Source organism: Chionomys nivalis, chromosome 10 (genome assembly GCF_950005125.1).
Source record: "Chionomys nivalis chromosome 10, mChiNiv1.1, whole genome shotgun sequence".
NCBI classification, from domain to species: domain Eukaryota; kingdom Metazoa; phylum Chordata; class Mammalia; order Rodentia; family Cricetidae; genus Chionomys; species Chionomys nivalis.
In genome coordinates, this window is record NC_080095.1 from 9268756 (window position 1) to 9295642 (window position 26887).

General features: G+C 36.7%; 3 gene segments (V, D, J or C); all 3 read left to right on the plus strand.

Annotated features, from left to right (window-relative positions):
* The first annotated feature begins 14770 nt into the window (after positions 1-14770).
* LOC130882775 (Ig heavy chain V region 3-6-like) lies at positions 14771-15231 on the plus strand. The segment is given in 2 exon segments: positions 14771-14813; positions 14900-15231. Coding segments are annotated over 2 exon segments (375 nt in total).
* Positions 15232-19495: 4264 nt separating this feature from the next.
* Positions 19496-19979, plus strand: LOC130882776 (immunoglobulin heavy variable 3-74-like). The segment is given in 2 exon segments: positions 19496-19541; positions 19648-19979. Coding segments are annotated over 2 exon segments (378 nt in total).
* Positions 19980-23623: 3644 nt separating this feature from the next.
* Positions 23624-24087, plus strand: LOC130882550 (immunoglobulin heavy variable 3-74-like). The segment is given in 2 exon segments: positions 23624-23724; positions 23831-24087. Coding segments are annotated over 2 exon segments (303 nt in total).
* The last annotated feature ends 2800 nt before the right edge of the window (positions 24088-26887 follow it).

Genomic DNA, 26887 nt, shown 5'->3' on the forward strand with positions numbered 1-26887 from the left:
TTATATATACTATCATATCATCTGCAAATAACGAATGTTTAACTTCTTCCTTTTCAATTCGAATCCCCTTAATCCCCTTATGTTGTCTTAATGCTATTGCTGGAACTTCAAGTACTGTATTGAAGAGGTATGAAGAGAGTAGACAGCCTTGCTGTGTTCCTGATTTTAGTGGGATGGCTTTGATTTTCTCTCCATTTAATTTGATGATAGCTGTCGGCTTGTTGTAAATAGCTTTTATTACATTTAGGTATGACCCTTGTATCCCTAATCTCTCCAAGACCATTATCATAAATGGATGTTGAATTTTGTCAAATGCTTTTTCTGCATCTAATGAAAAGATCATATATATATATATATATTTACCCAAGAGATGCTCTATCATACGACGAAAGCATATTTGTATGTTCATAGAAGCATTATTTGTAATAGCCAGAACCTGGAAACAACCTAGATGCACTTCCATGGAAGAATGGATGAAGAAAGTGTGGAATATATACATATTAGAATACTGCACAGCGGTAAAAAACAATGACTTCTTGAATTTTGCATTCAAATGGATGTAAATAGAAAACACTATCCTGAGTGAGGTATACCAGACCCAAAAAGATGAACATGGGATGTATTCACTCATAATTGGTTTTTAGCCATAAATATAGGACATTGATTGTATAATTCAAGATCCTAGAAAAGCTAAATAAGAAGGTGAATCCAAAGAAAAACATATAGTTATCCTCCTGGATATTGGAAGTAGACAAGATTGTTGGGCAAAAATTGGGAATTGTGGGGTGTGGTGGGATGGGAAAGGAGAGATGGGGAGAGACAAGTCAGAAGGGGAGGATGGGGAGAGCTTGAGGGAGTGGGATGGTTGGTATAATGGAAGGATGGATATGGGAGCAGGGAAGTATATATCTTAATTAGAGGAGCTGTATTTTAGGGTCGGTGAGAGACTTGCCTTTAGAGGGGTTCCCAGGGGTCCAGAGAGATGTCTCCAAGTAGGTCCTTGGGCAGCTGAGGAGAGAAAGCCTGAAATGGCCCGATCCTATAGCCAACTAATCTTGCATATCACCATAGAACCTTCATCTGGCGATGGATGGAGATAGAGACAGAGACCCACATTGGAGCAGTGGACTGAGCTCCCAAGGTCCAAATGAGGAACAGAAGGAGGGAGAACATGAGCAAGGAAGTCAAGACCATGAGGTGGGCACCCACCCACTGAGACGGTGGGGCTGATCTATTGGCAGCTCACCAAGCACAGCTGGACTGGGACTGAATAAGCATGGGATAAAACCGGACTCTCTGAACATGGTGGACAATGAGGGCTGATGAGAAGCCAAGGACAATGGCACTGGGCTTTGATCCTACTGCATGTACTGGATTTGTGGGAGCCTAGCCAGTTTGGATGCTCACCTTCCTAGACCTGGATGGAGTGGGGAGGACCTTGGTCTACCCACAGGGCAAGGAACCCTGACTGCTCTTTGGACTGGAGAGGGAGGGGGAGGGGAGTGGGGAGTGGAAGGATGGGGAGTGAAAAGGGAGGCCTGGAGGAGGCGGAAATTTTTAATAAAAACAGAGACACTACTAAAGTCTTACTAAGTTTCTGGAGAACTTAATTTAGGACCTCACACTTGCACAGCTATTACAGCTACCTGTTTCCCACAGTGTAAAATACATTAATGCATTTTCTTTCTTTATTCCTAATGTGTTTGTTGTTTTTATACTGAAAGTATTTAATTTTATGAATTATATGTTCTATATTCTTTGAAATATATATTTTACCTTTGTGTTCAATCACATTGTTCAATTCCATATTTAAACATGTTAGCAAACCTCAAGTGGTTCTCTTTGAATTGTGGGAATTAAAATACTTGATGTAATTCATAAAATTTTCTAGAACATTCTGAGGAAATTTACACCCATATTTATGAGTTATTTTGCTGTATTTTCATATTAATATTATCCTATATTATTTCTACAATCAATATCTTTCTTTATGACATTTTCATACATGTATATGGCATACATTTATGATTTAGTATATTGAGGTAAAATTCACATGGACGTTCATGTTCAACTTACAGGTATAAAATTAAAATATGAAATACACCCACTGTTTGCAAAATAAAAATGATTTACAAAACATATTTCAGTGATACATTAACTTCAAAGTCTAATGGTAAAATACAAAGATTTAATAACCAGGTCGCGTGTAAAACCTGTATTTATGATTTAGAATCTATAGTTTCTTATCTGTGTGTGTCTGTGCATAGAGCAATTTAAATTCTCATACACATTATAAAAATGATACCACTTCTCTGTATAACTTCCAAAACCTGTCATTTGTTTTCTTCTTTTTTCTTTTTATTTAATTTTTTTCATAAAATACATACCAACCACAGCCTTCTCTCTCTGGATTTCTTTCAGATCACTCCTTTTAGCTTCCTCCATATTCCTTTTTTCAGAAAAGAGCAGGCCTCCTGGTGATTTCAACTGAAAAGGTTATAACATGATTCAATAAGACTAGGCACAAAACCTCATATCAAAGCTGAATGAGGCATTGAAGTAGGAGAAAAAAGATTCCAAGAGCAGATGAAAGAGTCAGAGATATTCCTGTTCTCTCTGTTAGGAGTCTCACAGAAACACCAAGTTCACCATGGAATGTATGTGTAGCACCTAGTGCAGTCCCATGCATGCTTCATGGATGTCTCCTCAGTCTCTGCGAACCTTATGCTCCCTACTACATTGATACAATGGGCAATGATCTGCTGAAATCCTAGAAATCTTTGATTCATACAGTTCTTTCTTTTGCTTTGTCTCTAAATTTTGCCTAATGTTTTGCCATGGGTCTCTACATCTGCTCACATCAGCTAATAGGGAAAGCCTCTGTGGTGATGACTGGGTTACATACAAATCTATGAGGACATCGGAATATGACTAGAAATCATTTCACTGACATTTTTCTCACTCATATTTCGTCCTAACATAGATTCTTTGATTCATCCTTCTTCCAGTTCCTTGCAGTCCAGGCATTGTCCTGCATGATCTTCCTCTTGTGCTTGTGCCTCAAGTTAGACCAGCCATTGGTCACTCCCTTAATCTCTGAACCACCATTACCCTAGCACATCGTGCAGGCAGGACACATCTCTGTTGGAGGTTTTGTGAGAATAGTTTCCCAGTCTAACCACTGGTAGCCTTGTCTGGATAAAGAAGATGGCAATTTCTGGCTTCATATCCTCCATTACTGGGATTCTTCACTAGCATCACCCTCATACATTACAGGAAATTTTCACTCCAGTCTTTCCACATCATACCCTAAATGTCCACAAATTCCAGTCATATTTCTCTGTCGTCTTTCTCACCCTGACCTGATCATTTGTGTTCCCATTCATGCCCATAACAAGATAGGCAGTTATGAGAAACAACCTAGATGTCCCTCAACCAAAGAATGGATAGAGAAATTATGATATATTTATACAATGGGGTATTACTCAACTGAAAAAAGAGGAGAAAACATGAAATTTGCAGACAAATGGAGAGAATTCTTAAAGGATCCTGAGCAGGCAACCCAGACCCATATTGTCAGACATGATATGTAATGACTCATTTATTTTCTTAATGACTGCCATTCTGATTGTGACTGTATAGAATCCATATTCAGTAAAAATACAGCTTTTACTTATATGCTTATCTAACATTATTTTGATTGTAAAGCAGAACACATGGCTTTCAATTTGACTTCTAACATCCACAATCTGAAAAATTAAAGTCAGTGAGTGAGCACATGTCCAACTGGAGTCTGCAACAAGTCCATCTTCTCTTACCAAGCCTTCCCATAAGCAGTTTTATCCCATTTTTCACATTATTGGGATGTTTATATGTCCAACCATTTCCAATTAGGTTGCTATGTTTATGTTCTTCCTTGCTTGTAGTGACAAGGAAATATTTCCATTATCTATATCCTTTCCATGAAATTTCTCTGTAAAAGCATTGTCACACTGGTGAAACTGAGAGTAGTATTGCTCATAAGTCAAGTATTATTAAATATTCAATGTGAGGCACCCAACAGTATATAACATGTTATGACTGTATCATGAAACCTCTGTGAAAAAGTAGAGTTAATTGCAAATCTAGGGAGAAGGTCACCAGGAGACATTTCCTAAGTCAGCACATATATGGGGAATGTGCAAAAACTGGTCTCAGAGAAGTGTCATGTAAATAGAAGTAAGCAGAGAACAGGCGTAAGATATTGCGGAAAGAAAAACACATTTCAATATTGTTTTTATAAAAATTTCCACTGATCTTCAATAAAAGATGAAGTAAATACTGTTAGTAACTGAAGAATATTAATATAATAAATGTATATCTTCTCAAGACATTGACAACTAAGTGGTAAATGTACCCATAGAACGATATATGCATATTGCACAATATAGGTGGAGTAGAAGTTTCAAATATTTTGTTTCCCTCTCCCTGTATTTATAGATTATTTCTTACAGCCCATTAATTTTGTACAGAAGCATATACAATTTTTATGAAGCAACTGTTAGAATATGCTGGTACCCTAATATGGACTTTTGGAGACACAGTTTGTAATTGGGACTTCAACTCCAGCATCATTCTCAGTAGGAATAACTCCTATAGCTAAGCTTTCTTAAATCTGAACCATGTGCCATGTCTTACTGTGCCAGAACCATGGGAGGAGACTTTAGTGTGAACTCAGACACAAACCTTCATAGGCAGGAGCTCAGAAACAGTAGAGACCTTTAAGAACTACTAAAGTTACTTGAAATGAACAAGTACCACTAATATTATAGGCAATTTTTAATTTCTATCATGTGATTCATTATAAACAAGCACATGTCTGTTTACATTTTAGAATATGTGTTTTTCTCTTCCTGTTCAAAAAATCAAGAGTACATTTGGTTTGTTTTATTCTATGACAATTCCGATTTGATTAATGTCTAACAAACATATCATTATTTCCAAATGGAACACCTAAGACAACCATTTATTATTTGTTATCAGATTTAATGAACATAGAATCTCTTTTCATGTTTTCTACAATATCTATAATTTTAAGACTTGGTTATGTTAGTTTTAGTTGAAAACTACTTGGGAATTTAAATAATCTGTAAATCATTCTATTTATTTCCTCTCATGGTGAGTAAACTTCAGATCTTCCATGTACGTGTGAATATATCTTGTCTTTTCTTTCCAGATTCCAGTGTGTTGATGCTCTAACAAGGTAGACATAATTAACATTTTCACACAATGCATATTTAAAATTATCATCCTTCTAAAGATAAATTTACAATCCAATTTCTCATATAATGATTCCACTGGAAGTGTTTCTTGTATCCCCATCTTGTTGAAAAGTCTGAGTGACCAATGTGCACATACTAAATGATATGGCAACAGAGTTCCTTGTCACACTTTTCTGCTTTTTGCTAGTGTTTTTTGTAAACATTTCCTGTATGACTGCTGAAGTGGAACTCTTTATTGCTGCTGAATATAGAAAAGCTTGAATGTTTTACGTCTGAGTTAGATTAGCATTACTGGAGAAGTGAATTTTGGTGTTGGTCCAGTGTTAAGAATTACATGTTTTAGGAATTTGGAAAAGGAAAAAAGACTCTCCTGGTCCAGGCCTGAACCTTCTCTGGATTGTATTATAGTGATCTCAGACTTGTATTAAGAAATTTTGGAGAACAAAGAGTCTATAGAATATGGGATTTCTGAGATGAAGAAAAACAGCTCAACGAACAACACCGTGTAAGGTGAAATCCAAGGAATCCACAGTCTGTTGCCAAATGACAAGAAAACCAGCAGCCCACATTGGTGCCAGTGACCTATGATGACCACAGTGAACCTGAATGTTGGGCACACTCTGGATTTCAGGAGTCCATGGAATTACTTCTTCATATCTTCCATGTACACTGAAGAAAATGTATATTGATATATGATCCACGTTTAATGAATGTAAAATGAGATATTTTGACTAGTATTTGGGAAAATAATTCTTCAACAATGAGATTACTACATTTGATACAATCCTTGTAACTGCCACTGCATATTTACCAAGCCAGGGTTTCCTGAGTATGGTCAGTGAATACTGAATTTTAACCACAGTAGGAAGCAGCCACAGCAAGACTGAAGGTGTGACAAGTTTATTGCTAACAATCTGAATTTTTACATTCTTTTTAGAATGATAAGTGTGTGTTTTACAGCCTGCCGTTTGTCTGGAGGAGGTGCCAGCCCAGCCTGTTGGCTGCTCCCCCGCATGTCCCACACATTGCCTATAGCCTGCTCCCATAGTAAATGGCTGTCCTGCCTCCCACCCCTGGTCATCACTGTACAATTTTATTTTTAATGCACAAATTGGTGTTCCTCCTCACATTTAGTTCCTTCGTCCCTCCAGCCTTCGACCTGGCGTTGGTATCCTAATTGCCTGGCTTCTTGAAGGTATCTCTGTACATTGTTCTCAGGTGGTCTTGTGGATGTCTTTCAGAAAATGGTTATTTTATATGATTTGTCATGAAATTCGTCCTAATAAATCATTCTTCCAAATGGCAGGACAAAAAAAAAAAAAAAAAAACAAGAATATTAAAAGTGTATTGGTAATGTTAAGTTCAATGACATGGCAACCTGAAGGGTGCTCAAGACCAGCAGAGGGCACAATGGAGTCAACAATCAACAAGACAGAAATGAGGAATGGAGGGGATTCCACAGACTCTGTGAACTCACTCCTTAAAGTCTATTAGCTGAACAACACATGCTACAATTGATACGTGATGTCTCAAATTTTCAAACCCAGTAAAAATTCATTGTTAAATATTGCACTGATGTTTTCTCATTTATTTAATTAAGACTTATTTATTTTTTGAATATTTACAAGTTTTTTTTTAAAAAATTATATTATGAACAAATTCCATGCCCAGCTCCTCTTAGAACATTACCATGTTTCTATCACTAAATTCCACAATCGTTGTTTCTCAATATAGAAAGCAAACAATAGACTAAAAGAAAAAGTGTCACCAGATACTAATATCTAAAACCTTTTAGAAAAGAAAATATTAATTTCTTATACATGAAAAACAATTAGAAATTCTACTAATTTAGGGGTTTTGGGAGTTTCCAGTCACATTATTCTCATCACTACCATCACCTGTAAATTAGTGTTGTCACCAAGAAGACCAAATGTCTCAGGTTGTGATTCTGTTTTTAAATTAAGAGATTAGGCCTTGTTGTTATGTCCACAGGGTCTGCAGAGGTCTCCAGAATATATACTTCCTTAGACAGGGTGAGGATTCGGACTCAGCATTCTGTTGCCTGATACAGGTCTTATCTACCACCTTCTTCCCCATCTGGACTAGATATTTATGTAAGAAATAATATCCATGCCTCATGGATATTAAATTATGTGGGTCTATGTTGATCAATACAGGGATGCCCACATACCACAACAACTTTTTATCAGTGTCTTCTCCAGAATCACTGAGTACACATTCCTTCACGATGGAATGGATTTGGATTATTTTCTTTCTCATGGCAACAGCTACAGGTAAGTGGTTTCCTAGTTCCAGACTTGAAAAGGGTCCACACACTTAGTTAAAAGTGACTCCACTCAGCCTTTGTCTTCATAGGTTTCCACTCCCAGGTCCATCTGCAGTGATTTGGGGCTGAGCTTGTGAGACTTGAGACCTCAGAAAATTTGTCCTGCAAGACTTCTAGCAATACTTAACTATTATATGCACTGTGTGAATCAGTGACCGGGGCAGAGCTTGAAGTAAATTGGAAGAGTTCATCTTGGAAATGGCAGTATTCTTTATGAACAGAAGTTCCAAGACAAAGCCACACTTATTGTAGGCAAATCCTTCATAAAGTATACATGGAGCTCAGAAGCCTGACATTTGTGGAGTCTATGATCTCTTACATTGCAAGATACAGTATTGCAACTACATGGTGAGTCTGTCAAAACACTGGAGGTCCAGGAAGTTCAGATGACCTTGAAGATTAGCGTGGATACAATATCAGAAACCATCATTCTGCGTGTCTATTTTCAGCCATTTCTTCACATTCCTGTATGGTGTTTCTCAACATTTCAAAAAAAAAAATCAGAGAATGAAGATGTGCTGATTCTGGATGTCCTGTACAGTCCACCTACCTTGACAAGATCTTTATCAGTTAATATCTTAGACATGCTTCTGCTTTCGAGAAACAAACAAACAAACAAACAAAAAACCCAGCAAACTCTGGGATAAAACACTTTACCATCATATTATATTATCATTATATCCTTTAAAGCTAAGATTTTAGAACTGTATTTGGAATAAATGAGAATATGCTATAATATGAATTCCTCTAGTAAAATACAACTCAAAAATATCAGGGCGAACTAAAACCCCTTTCCAAATTCAGTTTGACATACCTGTATACCTCATACTTTGTAAGAAGTTTATCCCATAGTTTTATGGGAAGTCTTTACCTTTCCTCATAAATATAATTTGATATATATATTTTTAATAATTAATTCTAATCCTGAATTGCTTTTAGCGGCATTAATCAAATTTCTTATTGTTTTATAGACAAAGATGTACCTAGATGTCTTTGTGTGGAGTGTTCACATGTGGAGTCTCCTACGTTGACAACATTTTGGACCCTTGCTCAGAAAACATTGGGCCAGAGGTGTAGGATTCAAACTGGGAATGTAAAAGATTAATTCTATTTATGGTTAGCCTTGCATGTTCATTGTCTTTATCTCAAGTACTAGATTAGCATTGATAGAAATTGAATGGATGTCATTGTGTAGTGTACTAGTCCTACTAACACACATAAATATATAAGTGTTTTGTTGTCAGAAGCAACAATGTCAACATGGGACTTTTATTGATTTGGCTCTGTCATAATTTTGACATGTCTGAAATCAAATATTTCTTACAATATATGTTTCTTAAATTTTGTTTTATTTCTTTTATATATAGGAGAATTCACATATACATTGGCTATAAATTGGCTGAATTTCCAGAGCAGAAATAATACTTCCATTTTTAACATGACTGCAATCTGGCTAATTTGATTAACACAATAAAAAGAAAAAGAAAAATGTAAGCAACACAGTGGACACTGGGATTCTCTGGTATAAACAGTTTTATTTTATGTATTTATATGTTTATGCAATTATTATATATTTATTGTTGCAATAAAAGCCAGTTTACACACCAGCTTACATTGTTGTGTAAACAAGAACCTGCAACTAGAATACCCAATTTCTTTCTCACCTCAGATGGTTCTTCTCACATACATGATCATCCCCAGGTTGAATGTAGATGAGAGTGTCTGTTTTCCTGCCACTGCATTTATTTTACTCCTGAAATTTATTCTCACAGTTCCTCATTATCCTTCCAGGCATTTTCTAGTAGATCACATGATAGGGAAGAAATTTCTCCTGCACAAGAAAAACTGAACAGAAATTTCTTATCTTTTACAGCCTACTGTCTTTCTGTGCAACATAACAGGTCAATAACATCAAGAACTCTCCTGTTCAAATATAAATTGCATAGTCAAGGGTGAAAATAAAGACAGCTTCTATAATCTAGGAATTCTGGGTAACCATCATCAGGAAGACTAAGAGTGGTATGAATGAAGGTTATTGTTAGATTTGAACTGGGTAGACCCATGCAGGATTCATAATACTGACTTTTGCAGGTGTAAGCTATCATTCTCAAGAAGAGCCAAAGCTTCCAGTCTTCACAGAATTGTTCCTTGTGCATACTCTGATACATCACAGTAACACAAGATTTTTAGGACAGCCTATCTGACCTACACAGGATGGCTGACAGAATATAAAAGTGGCTACAAACACTTTAAAACAATCACTACATGGGAGTGAGATTAATCAATTGAAGATCCTGTTCTGTCAAACTAAAAAAAGGAGAAACACATTCAGATATTGTGTATTGTGGTTTTCAAATGACATAAAGTCCATATGAACAATAGCATTGCTAAATATTTTTGACATAAGACAGCAAAATGTAAAACCTAAATAAACTAAGTATGCACATCCTAAGGTGCAGTGTCAGAAAGGCCAGCAGTGGTGTTTCCTGATACTAGTCAGAGTTTACTCCTCTCATTTAATTACATACAGGGCCCAGGAGACCATCTCCTATGGCAGTTAGTACCCTCTCCTATAATGACACAAGATCTGTCATGGAGAAGCAAAGTTAATTCCTAGAATCTATGACACTCTCCTTGGAATGTTAAAATGACAGAAATGATCTATTTAAAAAGTCTCTCTCAGTCACCATGAAAAAAGTATATCTCAATGTAGAATTGCTCTATTGTAAAATGAAGGCCTGTCACTCCAGTCTCTTATAGAGCTAATTTTAAAAATCTTCATGCTGAGACTCAATCCCAGTCAGTATAGAGTGTCATGTCCTGGGGAGGTGTTAGTACTGGTTAGATGAAAGTTAATCAGATTAGGACACTATATGGAGGGTCTAGAATTCTCTTAACCTTTTGGAACTCACAGTTATGTTTCCTTTATTACTATTAAATAGTTTAATAACACTGATACAGGAGTGTTACATCTTACACAGCCAATACCAGACTAACAATAAATATTAATAGACAAGTTCAAATTTTAGAAATTATTTACAGAAAAATCATAGCATATTGAACATACATATCACAGTTTTTCAATACCGGATATCTAATTCCAGGCATTTTTAAAAATCAGCACTAAGCTGCTTCATTGAAAACCATTTCTTCATTATCATATCTGGATTCCACATTCATAAAAATTTGCTAATCCTTCTAAACCAATTCCCGCATCCAACTCTCATTTCATATAAAATTCATGAATTTTTAAATTTCAGTTAACTTTTACAAGTCTCTCCTACTTCTATCTCTGTCTTAATTTTGTGTGTGTGTGTTTTTGCCTATGTCTATCATATTGACCTCAGTTATAGCTACTTATATGTACATATGTAAAGCAGTCTAACTGAGCAGTAAAGGGTATTGCCTGCTCTCCCAAATTTCCTGAGTTCAATTCCCAGTAACCACATGGTGTCTCACCAGCATCTGTGATGAGATCTTGTTCTCTCTTGAGGAAGAGTCAGCTGTACTTTTCAACTTACCTAATGAAACCCAATATGGACAAATTCAACAAAACCGCCATATATGAGTGACACGTGCATGCTTCAGCATTGCCAGGGCATACCATCATTTTCTATTTTTCAACCTGTCCCTGAAGAAACCTGATTCTTCTTCTCTCAAAAGCTATTGATTAACTGTAGCTCTTCATTTAGGAGTGAGGAACAGTGAAGTTTCCTCCTATGGATTGGTATCTAGTTTAGGCTTCAATATTGTAAAGATTTCATGGGTGCAGCATTCCTGCTCCTTCTGGAAAGTACTTTCTCATAATTACATCCCGGTTCTTTAAATATTACAATAGTTCTGTGTCTTCTTCAGGACTTTTCCAGAGACTTTAGTATATGATTTGTATTGACGATATATAAACTCTAAATGGTCATCACAACATCATTTTTTCTCTGCATGTTTACCTAATATGAATGTCTGCAATAGTTTTCATCTACAAATAAAATCAATAACTTTATTAATGTGAATGTTAGAACTTTTATCTTACAGTATATGACCCTCATAGGAATCACACAGCGGTACACAATGCTCCAGAGATAATCCTGACTAGTTTTGTTAATTGATTATGCACTCTAAATATAGACAGAGCATCCCAAGCATGGTATATGTTGAAACTAAAAATAAAAATGTAAAGGTAGTTCTTCCCTGATTTGTTGGAACAACTAAAAAAGTTCTTTTTTAAGTCTTTTACAAACCAAGAAACAGTTCATTCTATAGACTGACAGCAGTGGTGCTGGGAGAAACTTCATAGATTTATCATTTGATGGAAACACATGAAATGTGTTTACATATTTGGGTAATATAAAATTTAAACAAATGAATAATAAATACTTTTTAAAGCTTTCATCATATTTTAGAGAATTGTAAATTGGAAAATGCTGTGAGATTTTGTTTTATTCCAGTAGGAATGATATTTAATAGAGAAACAAATTACACCAAATCTTGATGATCAGTTGTAGAAAGGAAAATCATATTTAGATGGAGAGAGTGCTAATTGTTGCGGTCTGTATAATATTTCGCCTGGAAATTCCCCCAAAACCTGAAAATACATTTGTCATGTGAACTAACTCTATCACTTCTGGGCAGACACCTAAGGATTCTTTACTGCCAAGATAACAGATCATTTCTGTGAAATGTCACCCTCTGCATAGCAGATAAGAGCTGGAATCATTCTAGAGGTCCAGCAATGAATGAATGGACAATAAAAATGTGTTTGAACCCATTTCTTGTTCTATCTGTACAGGCACTCAGGTTCATGCTCCTTTTCTTTAAACTTGTTAGATCTGTAATGGAGGATTCAACAAGCATATGGGATAGTCAATTATATTTCATACAAAACACTTGTTTTAGTGTTTCATATTGCAGATGTACTTGATGACCCCCTTCTTGTGGACAGTTAGTTTGAGATGTGTTGCATTCATTTATGCTTTGGATTATTTCTTCAATTTTGCAAATATGTGCTGCACTTTTTATGTTGCATTTGTTTAAATTTGTAAAGCTGAGTTACATTCCCTAGCTAAATCTCCTGATTGATCTTCTAAAGATCTAAATGGTCAATTTCTAGTAATGAAACAGAAGTCAATATGGCTGTTAAAAAGAGAATAAGCAGACATAAAGTTAGGAAAGAGAGTAAAGAGTGAGAAAAGGAAGAGGGGAGGATACAAATGGGCCAACCACACAGCCACACAGTCAGTCCTGGAGTAGATAGAAAAAAAAGGAATAGAATAAAAAAGGTAAAAAGCCTAAAGGAAAAATGTAAAGTGAATCAGAATGATTTATGCTAGAAAATATGAAGTGAAGGAAGCAAAAATAAGGCCAACATTCACAAATAAGAATAAGTCTCTGTATTTATTTGGGATCTGGGTGGCAGAAATCCAAATAGTTACAAAAAGTCAACTACAATAACTCATATTTAAAAAGAAATGTTATGTCCATTTATGTGATACAGACCCCATCAACTTCCTGTTCTCATTCTCAAGCCTCCAGTGAAGAATGAATTATCCAGGGCCAGAATTTAAAGTCTAATTCATAGGAAAGAACTTTAGGCCTTAAGGGATTGAAGTCGAGAGGATATATCTCCTGTAGGAAATGTAAATATTATAGATACTAGTGGATGCATTGGGGGAAGGTTGGGAGAGAGGATCAAAAGGGGAAGAAAATGAAAGAGAAGAAGAGAATAAGGGGAAAAAGAGCTAAAAGTAAGATTCACTTAGTGGATAGTTTAGAAACCTATTATGGTAGAAGTTTCTAAAGAAGAAATGTAAACACAAAGATATGTTACAGCTCCTTTGATTATAATGGTTTCCTGCCTACATTATATGCTAGGTCAATGGTGGAACAAAACTTTTTTGAGTAACCAACAATATCTGCTTTGCATTAAGACTTTTCCAAGAAATAGAACCCATACTCTACACTACTTGAGTGACCAATAATCTGAGAAGAGATAATCTAGGAAACTACAGAAAAATAAATATCATTCTTTCAAAATATAACATTACATTAAAATGACTCTCTATAACATTCTGCTACAAGCAAATTCCAGTGGCTTGCTCAGCCATGAGCAGAGAAGCTTCCTATTGCAGAGGATGGGAACAGATACAGAGGTCTAAAGTCTGACAATATTCTGAGAGTGAGAGACCTTGGGACATTCAATACTATACAAGATGCCTTCATCAAGTCCATGGTTTGAAGAGTTCTCAGCTGCTTCGCTCAGAATGAGATTACTCTACATTCCACAAACTGGATGGATTAAGAATTAGGTGTGGTCCCTACACAACAGCAATATGTCAATGGTCAAATTATGTAGGAAAGATGGAAACCTATAGGAGACTTTTCTTTCCCCAGTCTGCCTGTAAACAAATTGCATAAACTGAGAATTAATAAAAATTTTAAATGTTCATCCAATATCATTGGATTGTTACTCACTTTTATTTATATTAACACATTTCTCTGATTCTATATGTTGCCACATAGCTCTTGTCTTTACCTTTCCTCCATCCCGTACTTCTCCCTCTGCATCTCCTGGTGTCTTTTTGGAACTCTGCCTTTCGTCCTCTAAGAATTCTCCTAGGCTTACTAGCTGGCACCAACTTTCCTACCCAGGTGTAGACCAGTCAGATTTTCAGAAACCAGTGAGAATAATGCATATTTAAACTGTCCAAAAATTGTTACACATCCACAATTTCATCTCATGGGTGAGAAAAGAGAATGACATTAGTAGCAGTGTGGTCATACTAATCAAAAATCAAGAACTCAGGAAATGTAGCATGAACAGAAGGTTGGCACTGAGTTGTGACCTAAAAATACAGGAAAAGAAGAATTTGATGGAGAGGGTAGGCTAGGAAGTGGATGTGGTTTCATGCCAAGATATGTTTACTATGATGAGTATAGTACCTATGCTCTCTTATTCCAGACTCTATCTGTAGGAAGTCAGAGACACTGTTGACCATATTGTAATAACCCAGTAGGGTGGTCTGCATCTCCAGTTTATAAAGTCTAGCCTGACTCCCTCATGCAAATGTATCTTCTAGCTCTGTGTTAAATCCCCTCCTGTACTGTGGGAGCTCACATCTCTCTCAAGGAGGTTAACCTCTGAAGAAAAGGAGGTGTGTTCTAGAAGATGAAACTGGTTAAACTTCTTTACCTAGTGATGGCCTTTCCTGGTGAGTGTTCCCACTTCATACATGTGTCCATGTCGGGTTCTGACAACATGTGACTGACAGAATTCTTTTTTTTTTTTTGTCTGAAGGAATTCTGTCCCAGATTCAGCTTCAAGAGTCAGGACCTGGCCTGGTGAAGCCGTCACAATCACTGTCCCTCACCTGTTCTGTCACCGGTTACTCCATTACTAGTGGTTACTACTGGAGCTGGATCAGACAGTCCCCAGAGAAGAAGTTGGAGTATATTGGGTACATAAATAGAGGTGGTGGTACTAGTTACAACCCGTCATTTAAGAGCCGCATCTCCATCACTAGAGACACATCCAAGAACCAGTACTTCTTGCAGCTGAACTCTCTGACCACTGAGGACACAGCCACATATTACTGTGCAAGAGACACAGTGTGGGAACTTCAGCATTAGCCCAGACACAAACCTCCCTGTAGAGGACCTCTGGACCAGCAGGGGGAGCTCAGTCCTAACTGATCTCAGGAACTTTAAAAACTGCAGGCAGAGAAAGAAAAACACGTGGTTTTTTTCTGGCTTTTCTTCTAACTGCCAAAGAACAGAGAAAATAGAGGTTGACTTGTTCCTGATTTTTGTGGAAATACTTAGAAATTCTTTACATTTCAGTTGATATTTGTTGAGAACTTCCAGTATATTGCACTTCTTATGGTGAAGTATATTCCTTGTGTCCAGAGCGTCTCAGGGCATTTATCATGAAAAGGTATTAGATTTGTTAAACTCATTTATCACTCTAATCATATGATCATGTGGATTTTATCTTTTAGTCTGATTGGGTTGTGAATTACATTTGTCTCTTTACATATGTAGAAACTTTACTTCATCTCTGGAATGAGGTCTACTTGCTCATGGTAGATGATATTTTTCCTTTATTCTTTTATTAAATTTATGTATTTTATTACAAATTTACACACTAGCGTCGCCCTCTGTTATCAGAGTCCTAGAGTCTCATTTTTAAGTCTCATTATAATAGCAGACATACAGCCCAACATAGATATGGGGCAGAGACAGATCCAGCCAGTGTAGGAGGTGATGGAAATGCCTATTGTAGGGGTCAGGCACTGTGTGGATGATTTCAGCTTGTTGAAGTTGCTGAAAGTCCCCTTCAGGCTACACTAAGTTCATCTTTGTCCAGGAATAACATGTGCCCTCTTATGGTTTACATAATAGTCAGATGACCTAAAGAGAAAGTTGATCCAGTTTCATGACACTTACCTACAATTTTCAATATTGTAGACCTCAAGTATAACAAAGATCATTAGGTCTAAATTTGGATTACACTTCACAGATGTGGCATAGGACAATTCAGGGATGAAGTTACGTTACATCCATAAATAGACCCTGGGATGACCTCCTATACAAACATTGCCTGCACTGTAGTGCAAGCCTAGATACAGTACTTAAATGTACACCTCCTATATTTACAGGAAAGTCCCTGGGTCTGTCTCAGTCTAGCTGTGAAATCTGGAAACACAGGCTGGGTGACATGCATAGCTTTTGTTACACTCCACACACTTTGTGGTGCAATTCTGGGTGTGGGTATTCAGCAAGATTCAGAAGGGATTAATGTGCCATTAGTATAATAGGGTCACCAGGGCTCTATTCACAGCTGCTACAAGGTTTTCAGTGACTGGAAGACTGATAAATCCTGTCTTGAGTTAATGCTCCTTTCCAGATTCATCTTTTTTTCTATCATTTTTATAAGAAATCAAATGAAAAGACAGACTGATGAACAGTTGAAAAAATTATGAGTGAAACACAGGAACAGAATAAGGCACACCCATTTCTATAACCCAGATATAGCTCTATTTCTCTCTATCTGTCTCTGTGTGTGTGTCTGTGTGTGTGTGTTTAATTTTAAGGAATGTTGGACATTATAATAGAACCATGCATAACTGTCCCAACTTCTGTCCTCTGTTGTGGTCATTTTTCAAATGATCACAAAAGTCACTGACTGAACCGTGATAGCTTGCAGATTCCTCATGAGGTTGGGCTATTTTACGACATGTGGCCAGTGTCAGTATTGATGATCCTCTATCTTTTCTACTGTCATGGCCTGATGAATATCTACATTGTTCTTCAGGTTGGACCAAGGAAGTAACTGTTCATGAAAAGGTTTCTGTCAAAAGTTTATGATCTCACTGGGTCTTGTATCTAATACTGGGGAAAAATCACTTTTTCCAGTGATTGAACTATTGTCATTAAATACAACAAAATTCCATACAAGAATATCTCTGATTTTTAGAATGAACTGCAGAGACATTGGGACATACCCAGTACAATTCAAACCTGACTATCAGTTGCAGATACTCAAAGGGAGGGGTACATTTACATTTTTATTGCAATGGGAAAATATGATGAGTAATACCAACTTGGGAAAAAAATATTTATTTCAAAATCTAGCTTTCACATTTTAGTCCACCCCTGAATGAAATCAAGGCAGAAAATCAAGGTCAGAACGAAAGCAGAAGCAATACCTGAGTGTTGCCTTCTGTCTTGTTTCCCAAGGTTTGTTCAGCATGATTACTTAAAAACCTCTAGACAATATATGGTAGGAAGTTCAATGCACAACTGGATAGGTTTGGTCAACTCAATCATTAAGGGATAAATTGAATCATAATCTTGCCTATAGTAAGATATTTACAGAAGTTTCTCAATTGAAATTCTTTCCTCTCGATTTTGCTGTTAATTTATCAAAACATTAGTCATAAGATGAGGCATTTTCTAGTGTCAGAATCATCTTTTTCTTTCCTATAGTCAACATAGAAAGCTTGTAGAAAACACTATTTGGAAAACATTATATTTGGTTATTTTCCAAGTTTGGTCCTTTTGTTGTAATAACCACCATGATCAAAGCAACTAGGAGAAGAAAAGATCATCTTACAGATCATAATCCAACATTGAACAAAACTAATACAGGATTATAAAGATGATGACTGAGGTGAAGATGAAAAGTGAATACTGCTTATTTCCTTAATTAGACTGCTTCATTATATAGGCCCTTCCTAAATACCCAGGAATAGCATCTGGCATGATGGAGTAGATTCATTTACATTAATTACCATTTAAGTAAATGCATACGAGAAAGGCTGTAGGCCAGTCAAATAGAAGGAATTCTTCAATGTAAATTATTTACATCTAGGTGTTTCAAATTGATGGCTAAGTCACCATCATTATAAATGTTAATTTAATTCAGTCGTCAATGAAGATCCAGGTTATAAAATATTCAGTGTGTCTTGATATCTTAGAATAAACAAGTGATAGAACAGTAATGCACCCTTCACTTACATGTTGGTAGAGAACATGCTGGAAGAGACCATGTTCCTACATCTGAGATATTCAGCACTAAGATGAGAGCGAAGCACTGTGATGGCAACTCAGAGATATGGTGATGTATACATCTATGCATCACACAATAGGTAATGATGAGAAATGCTGACTTATATACTTGTAAGAAGTAAAAGTCTTGAGAAACAAATTCAAGAAAACAAATGTCTAGTCAAGTCATTGGAAAATTATGCTTATTTAAGACACTGTTGGTTCCTATTGTTTTTGGATAAGTAAATGAACATGAGGAACTTACCAGGTTATGTAATTAATAATAAGTGTCCTTCTCCTCAATAGGCTGCAATTCATACCCTGAAAATCATATTGTAAAAGTGTCTGAAAGTAATCAGCTAAAATCACAGATGTTCCATTTTCTCTGTTGAACAGTCATCTGAGTTCAACCAAAGTCTCCAGTGTTCTCTACTGTTGCCTCATGGGGTCAGAAAGGGCTCAATGAACTTTCTCAAAACCACAGATGATTTTTACTTCACATAGTATATACAGAGGTAACAATCTGGAAAAGGGCATGAAACAGTCTGAATAAGAAATGTCAAGGGGAGGGGTGTTACGAGTGACACTGTCATTCTGGGAGGCCCGTGAAGGTATATGTGTAAGACATGTAGAGTTCAAATGCTGAGCTGTATACTGAAGTTCAGCTTATCAGTCACTCCCTATTTCTAGTGAACAGACAGGTAAATATTCGGAAAAAAGGCATAAAATAAAAAATAACACAATTTTTTCATACTACCCGATGCAAATGAAAATGGACAAAGTCTCTGCAGGTTCCTTACTGAACAATTTAATTCAGTCATGTCACATGATCTCAACACAAAAATAGAGTGTCCAAACTCCAGAGGCAACTACACTTACTACTTAGGGCTGTAGCTGACTCAGATGGTGCCTAGTGCATCAATGTTGAAGTCAACACAGCATAAGAAAAGATCTGCAGAGCATGTAACAAAGCAATGCCTACTGCCATCTCTATTATAGGAAATGAATAACTGAGCAGAAATTATTCCTAAATTGCATATTTTGTTCGTAATTATTAAATGAAATAGATGATACTTAATGTGAGTGAAAAATAGCTTAGTACGATACAAATATTTTTATAACATTATCTTTACTGCCATCCTTTCCCACACATTTACAAACATATTAGAACACGCTATCTCTTAGCTCCAACAACAGAACTTATATAGCAGGAAGGCATGCAAATAACGCCCATATCTTCTCATGAAAACCAGATAAATATTGGCTCTGAGTCTCAGACAAAGGAATCAGCGCTGGATGCCCAGGTCTTCCCATTTAGTAATCAGCACAGAAAATAAATCACACAATGGATTTGGTGTTTATTTGGGTTTTCCTTGTTGCTTGTTTAAAAGGTAATTTATGAAGAAGAGATACTGAGTGTGTTAGTGAACATGAACAAGATATAAATAAGATAGAACTTCTGTAGCAATTTACTAACAACTTTCTCTGTGTTTGCAGGTGTCCAGTCTGAGGTGAAGCTTGTGGAGTCTGGAGGAGGTCTGGTGAAACCTGGAGGATCCCTGAGCCTATCCTGTGTTGCCACTGGATTCACTTTCAGTGACTACTGGATACACTGGGTTCGCCAAGCTCCAGGGAAGTGGCTGGAGTGGGTTGGAGAGATTAATAAAGACAGCAGTACAACAAACTATGCACCATCTGTGAAGGATCGATTCACCATCTCCAGAGACAATGCCAAGAACACTCTGTACCTGCAAATGAGCAGTGTGAGATCTGAGGACACAGCCACTTATTACTGTGCTAATGACACAGTAATGGGACTTCAGTGTTAACTCAGACTTAAATCTCACTGTTAGGCCACTCAAGGCCACCAGAAGACACAGAATACAGGTTCATCCCAGGAATTTATGCAGACATGATTAGATTAAGCACTCTTCTCAGGTGTTTGACCTGCATTTCTTTTACACTTTCTCAGGAATTTTCTCCACATTAATGTTGTGAAGGGATCAAATGTCCTCAACACATTATATGCTCTTCTTGTGCTATTTTATCATATGAGGCATGGTCTCCCATAAACAAAGTGTATACTGACAACTACGGGGACACAAAGTACCCTACATTAGTCATTGAAATTTCATGAGAAGAAAGTACATGGACATTTCTGAGTATTTGCATATTCTAGGCAGAGGTCAGGTTATACTTTTTTTTTTTTTTACTTATTTATTTATTTTTATTCTTTTTTAATTAAAATTTCCACCTGCTCCCCATTTCCCATTTCCCTCCCCTCCTCCCAAATATTGCCCTCCCCCCACTTCCCTCCCCCTATCCCCACTCCTCTTCTCCTCCCCCCACTCCATTCCCCCTCCCTCTCGATACTGAAGAGCAGTCCAAATTCCCTGCCCTGCGGGAAGACCAAGGTCCTTCTATCTACGTCCAGAAAGGTGAGCTTCCAAACAGGCTAAGCTCCCACAAAGCCAGTTCATGTATTAGGATCGAAACCTAGTGCCATTGTCCTTGGCTTCTCATCAGTCTTCATTGACCGCCATGCTCAGAGAGTCCGGAACCCATGCTTATTCAGTCCCAGACCAGCTGGCCTTGGTGGGCTCCCAATAAATCAGTTCCACTGTCACAGTGGGTGGGTGCATCCCTCGTGGTCCTGATTTTTTGCTCATGTTCTCCCTCCTTCTGCTCCTCATTTGGACCTTAAGAGCTCAGACCGTTGCTCCAAATTGAGACTCTGTCTCTACCTCGATCCATCGCCAGATGAAGGTTCTAAGGTGATATGCAAGATATTCATCAGTATAGGATAGGGTCATTTCAGGTTCCCTCTCCTTAGTTGCCCAAGGTACCAGCTGGGGACATATTCCTGGACACCTGCGAACCCCTCAAGAGTCAAGTCTCTTGCCAACCCTAAGATGGCTCCCTTAGATAGGATATATACTTCGCTGCTCCCGTATCCATCCTTCCTATATCCCAACCATCCCAATCCTCCGAGCTCCTCCCATCCTCCCCAGGTTATACTTTTTGATTATAGCTGCATGAATGTTTAAGGGAAAACCAAGAGAAAGATGGCACCATGTTAATTACATAAAAACATCTTGGCATATTTGCAATCATCTCTTCTCCTTGAGGATGATGCACTCAGGTTCAAATGAGACCCAGGTCTGCTTTTAGTTCATTTGGAAGGGAAAGGATATAGTTATATTTTAATAAAATATGAATTAAGAACATTTTCCCAAGGTTTTGTATATTCTTCACTTTGCTAATGATTTCTTTCCTGTTCAGAAACTTGCTTGCAAAAATAATCTCAGTTATGAATACTGACTTTTGTTCCCATATATTTGTCTCTCAATAAAATTATTTCAATGATTTGTATAAGTATTGCCTTTGTCAATATTAAATTACCTATGTGGACACCAAGTCATATATTTAGCAGTAGACTGGGTTGTTTGGGTATTGCATGGGAATTGCTTGGCCAATAATTCAATTAGATAAAACCTATTCCTAGACTTGGAGGCCTCATTTGATTATGAGAGATATCCATCTACATCTTCATCTTTCCTGTTATATGTAAATCTATTTAGATTGCCTTCATATATGTATGCAATTTAGCCAGCTTCTGTTTCATAGTTTTCCATATGAACCTCCAATTGGCCTTTAGTTTTACTTTTCCCTCTCCATAAAACTTCTATTCTTCCCTCTTCTAACTCTCTTACACTTTGATCCTATTCCATTGCACAACATCCCAGTCCATAACTCTGCATGCCATTTCAACTTCCTGGATAGATTTAACCTAACTGCCTAGTCCCATAATTTAAACCTAACATGTGTGGTTATGTGGAATAAAACATACTTACCTAAACCTCAAGAGCAAACTTCCTCATGTAAGGGCATGTATACCATGTTTGTATTTTGGGGTCTGGGTTACCTCACTCAGTATGCCTTTTTCCCTAGATAGAGTTCTCTGTCTTCAAATTTTATGACTTTGAAATTTAAACATCTGAACACTATTCCATCATGTTAATGAACCATATTTTCTTTATCCATCCATCTACTGAAGGACATCTAGGCAGAAATAAATATGTTTGAGCAAGTGTCATCATCTTAGTTTGCAAAATCTTCTAGATATATGAATAAGCTGAAACTTGAGGTAGATCTCCTTGCACTCCTGAGGAACCTCTACTATGATTTCTATAATGGCTGTACTAATTTTTATTCTCACCTATAAGTGCTCCTTACTCTACTTGACCAAATAATGAGCTGTCATTTGTTTTATTGACCTAGGACATTCTGAATTAGTGTATATTTAAGTCTCAGAGCACTTTTGACTTGCTTTTCCTTCATGGTGGTGAATTTTGAATATTTCTTTTCATCCTTCTCAACCTTTTTGAGACATCTCACTTTGAATCTATCCCATTTTAATTGATTTGCTTGTGTTCTTGATACCCTGTTTTTGTGGGTTCTTTAGATATTCAAGAAAATATCTTCATATTGGATGAGAAGTTGGTAAAAAATATTTTCCATTTTGTAGCCTGATCTATGTGTGTTGGGGGAAGGGTGTAATTTTTTTTTACATTCTTCTACATGCAGCCAAACAATTTGGCCAGCTTTATTTGTTGAAGATGATTACCTTTTATTTCTAGTTGGACTTTTGGGTTCTATCTCAATTTCATTATCATATGTATATAGAAAGATCACTGGTCTCTGTGCATTTATATCATGTCCTGATATTTAGTAATCACATTTCTTAGTTGTAGTAGTTTTCAGACGGCTTTTTAGGGTTAGTTGTATATTCAATCATATAATCTACAAGGATAGATACTTTGAGTTCTTCCCTTCCTAATATTGTCCACTTTATTTCCTTAGTTATATTAATGTTCTAGATAAGACTTCACATACTATTTTGAGTTGGTATATAGAGAGTGGATAAACTTGTTCCTGATTTTGGTGGAAATGCCTATAAATTCTTTTAATTTCAGTTGATGTTTGTTGAGAGCTTCCAATGTATTGCATTTATTATGGTGAGGTATATTCCTTGTGTTCCTAGAGTCTCACGACATTTATCATAAAGAGATACTAGACCTTGTTAAACTCATTTTTCAGTCCTATGATATGATCATGTGGATTTTGTCTTTTAGTCTGATTGTGTTATGGATTAAATTGGTAACTTTACAAATGTAAAACTTTACTTCATCTCTGGAATGAGTCCTACTTGCTCATGATAGATATTTTTCATTTAGTCTTTTATTAAATTTACATATTTTATTATAAATTTACACTCTAATATCCCCTTTTGTTATCAGAATCCTAGAGTCTTTACTGCTAGACTTCTCCAGAACATTTACAAACATATTAGAACACACTCTCTTAGCTCCAACAGCAGAACTTATATAGCCAGAAGGTATGCAAATAAGGCCCATCTGTTCTCATGAAAACAAGATAAACCCTTACTCTGAAGCTCAGACAAAGGAATCAGTCCTGAATGCCCAGGTCTTCCCATTCAGAGATCAGCACAGAAAACAAAACACACAATGGATTTGGTGCTGATATGGGTTTTCCTTGTTGCTTTTTTAAAAGGTAATTTATGAAGAAGAGATACTAAGTGTGTTAGTGAACATGAACAAGATATATAAAAGATAGAGCTTCTGTGGTAATTTGCTAACAACATTCTCTGTGTTTACAGGTGTCCAGTCTGAGGTGAAGCTTGTGGAGTTTGGGGGAGGCTTCGTGAAGCCTGGAGGATCCCTGAGACTATCCTGTGTAGCCTCTGGATTCACTTTCAGTGATTACTGGATGCACTGGTTTCGCCAAGTTCCTGAGAAGGGGCTGGAGTGGGTTGGAAATATTAATAAAGACAGCAGTACAACAAACTATGCACCATTTGTGAAGGATCGATTCACCGTCTCCAGAGACAATGCCAACAACACTATGTACCTGTAAATGAGCAGTGTGAGATCTGAGGACACAGCCACTTATTACTGTGTTATATACACAGTGATGGGACTTCAGAGTTAACTCAGACATAAACCTCACTGTTAGGCCACTCAGGCCCACCAGGGGGTGCAAAAGACAGCGAATACAGGTTCATCCCAGGAATTTATGCAGACATAATTAGATTAAACACTCTACTCAGGTGTTTGACCAGAATTTTCTTTTTTACACTTTCTCTGGAATTCTCTCCACATGTAAGTTCTGAAGGGATCCAATGTCCTCAACACATTATATGTTCTTCTTGTGCTGTTTTATCATATGAGGCACAGTCTCCCATGAACAAAGTGTAAACCGACAACTAGAAAGTACCCTACATTAGTCATTGAAATTTCATGAGAAGAAAATACATGGACACTGTTGAGTATTTTCATATTTTAGGCAGAAGTCATGTCCTGCTTTTTGATTATAGCAGCATTAATGTTTTAGGGAAAGCCAAAAGGAAAGTGGCACCATGATAATTACATAAAAACATCCTAGCATATGTGGATATCCTCTCTTCTCCTTGAGGATGGTGCACTCAGGTTCCAATGAGACCCAGGTGTGTTTCTAGTTCATTCGGTTTATTATCCCATGACTTTCATCTTGGTTCATATTAGAATTTTGTATAAGTAGATCCCGTCAAGAAAACTTTATGAAAGTGAGATCTACCTACTTAGAAAATCAAAAACACACAATTTGCCATTGTTATGTGAATCTACCATAGGTCACATAGGGTCTTTGAGGTAAAATCTGATCATTGGCAGAGCAAGTTCATTTCTCGTAGATTCACAGAATTCTTCACCATAGTGCAAAACACTAAGGATATTTACCTTGGTTATTTTTCTATTGCTATGAAAATACACTAAGATAAAGGCAACATAAAATGAACACATTTATTATACTTAAAGCTTCAGAATATTAGAGTGGACTATGACTGAGTCAAGGCTTCGTGGCTGGAACAGCAGCTGAGGGTCTCAAGTTCAATATGAAACAAGAAGCAGAAGTCTCTGAAATAGCATGAGTCTTTAGTATAAACTAACTTTTCAAAATGACACACCTCCTACAAGATAACATCTCCGAATCTTTACAAACATTTTCTCCAAGTGAGACTTCAGCATTTAAACATATGAGTCTATGTGAAGCTCTCTTATTCAAACTTACATATCCAATGAAGGGACGACAGTTTGGGCCTCATGTATGAGAAATATAGAGGTTGGAAAAGAAGAGGACTGTTCTCAGGATTATTTTTCTCAACCTTCCTAAATTCATTTAACATTATTTTTCATGTCTTGCTGTCCCTGAGAAGAACAGTCTTCTTCTTTTCAAGCCTCTATATAAAACATATTCATAGCATACAGAAAGACATTCCACATAATTTCCCCCTTTCTATCTAATTAAAAAGAAAGGCTTTATCTTCATTATTGTAAAATTACATACACCAAAACAGTTATTAAGCAAGGATTGCAGCTACAAGATTTAGTGTATTTGTATTTGACAAAATTAAATAAAATATTCTACCATCCATCCTATTTTTATGAGTCTAAAGTTTTATATCTAATTTATTATTTTTCCTAAATAAGGAAAACAGTAATTACATCTATCTACTCTTCAACTACATCAAAGATCCCAGAAAGATAGAGTATATCCAAAAGTGGTATTACTGGTTTTGAGGAAGGATATTTCCTAATTTTCTGAGAAATAGGCACAGCCACACTGATATTCAAAAGGCTTGCATTTGTACCAGCTTGCATTCCCAACAGCAATGAAGGAGTGTTCCCTTTACCCCATAAACACTCCAGCATAAGTTGTCATCAGTGTTTCTGATCTTGGCCATTCTTACAAGTGTAAGATGGAATCTCAGAATGGAATAAATACACAATGGAGTACTACACAGTAGAAAAGATGTTGAATTTTGTAGGAAAATGGATGAAATGTCTGCTTCTGTAAGCAACAATTACTTCAAGAGAATAATGGGCATCACAGAAGCCCCTTATGGAGTTTGCCTTCAATATGGCAAAGTTAGCCATTTGTGCAAGAATGTTTTGTTGCCTGGACAGCTTTACAAAATTTTGTATAATCTTGAATGCAGGATCCATTAAACAATAACTGGGACTTGCCAAAAAAGGTGAGACAGTACGTCAAAGATCTTGCTTCAAGGAACAATCTGTCAGACATTCTTTAAGAAACAAAAGAAAGAGACAGACAAATGTTACCAAAATAGGAAAGATAGTACTTCAGATTTCCTGCATCACAGAGAAACCTACCAGATAATGTTAGTCTATAAGTTGAAAATGGATGCCCCAACATTACTTATGAACTTTGGGTGACTGTCCAGGCAGCCTAATGTCTGTCATTTCTAGAGTTTAGTCATTTATTTACAATAAAATTTTGCCTGGCAATCTTGTCTACTTCCAATATCGAGGAGGATAACTATATGTTTTTCTTTGAGTTCACCTTCTTATTTAGCTTCTCTAAAATTCAAGATGTCATTGTTTTTTACTGCTGAGTAATACTCTAATGTGTACATATTCCACACTTTCCTTATCCATTCTTCCATTGTTGTAATACAGAGCAGCAGGGCTGCGTCCCCGGCACCCAGCCGCCTGCATGGCTAGCTTATGCCCCGAAATGATTACACAGAAACTGTATTCTTTTAATCACTGCCTGGCCCATTAGTTCCAGCCTCTTATTGGCTAGCTCTTACATATTGATCTAACCCATTTCTAATATTCTGTGTAGTACCACGAGCTGGCTTACCAGGAAAGATCTT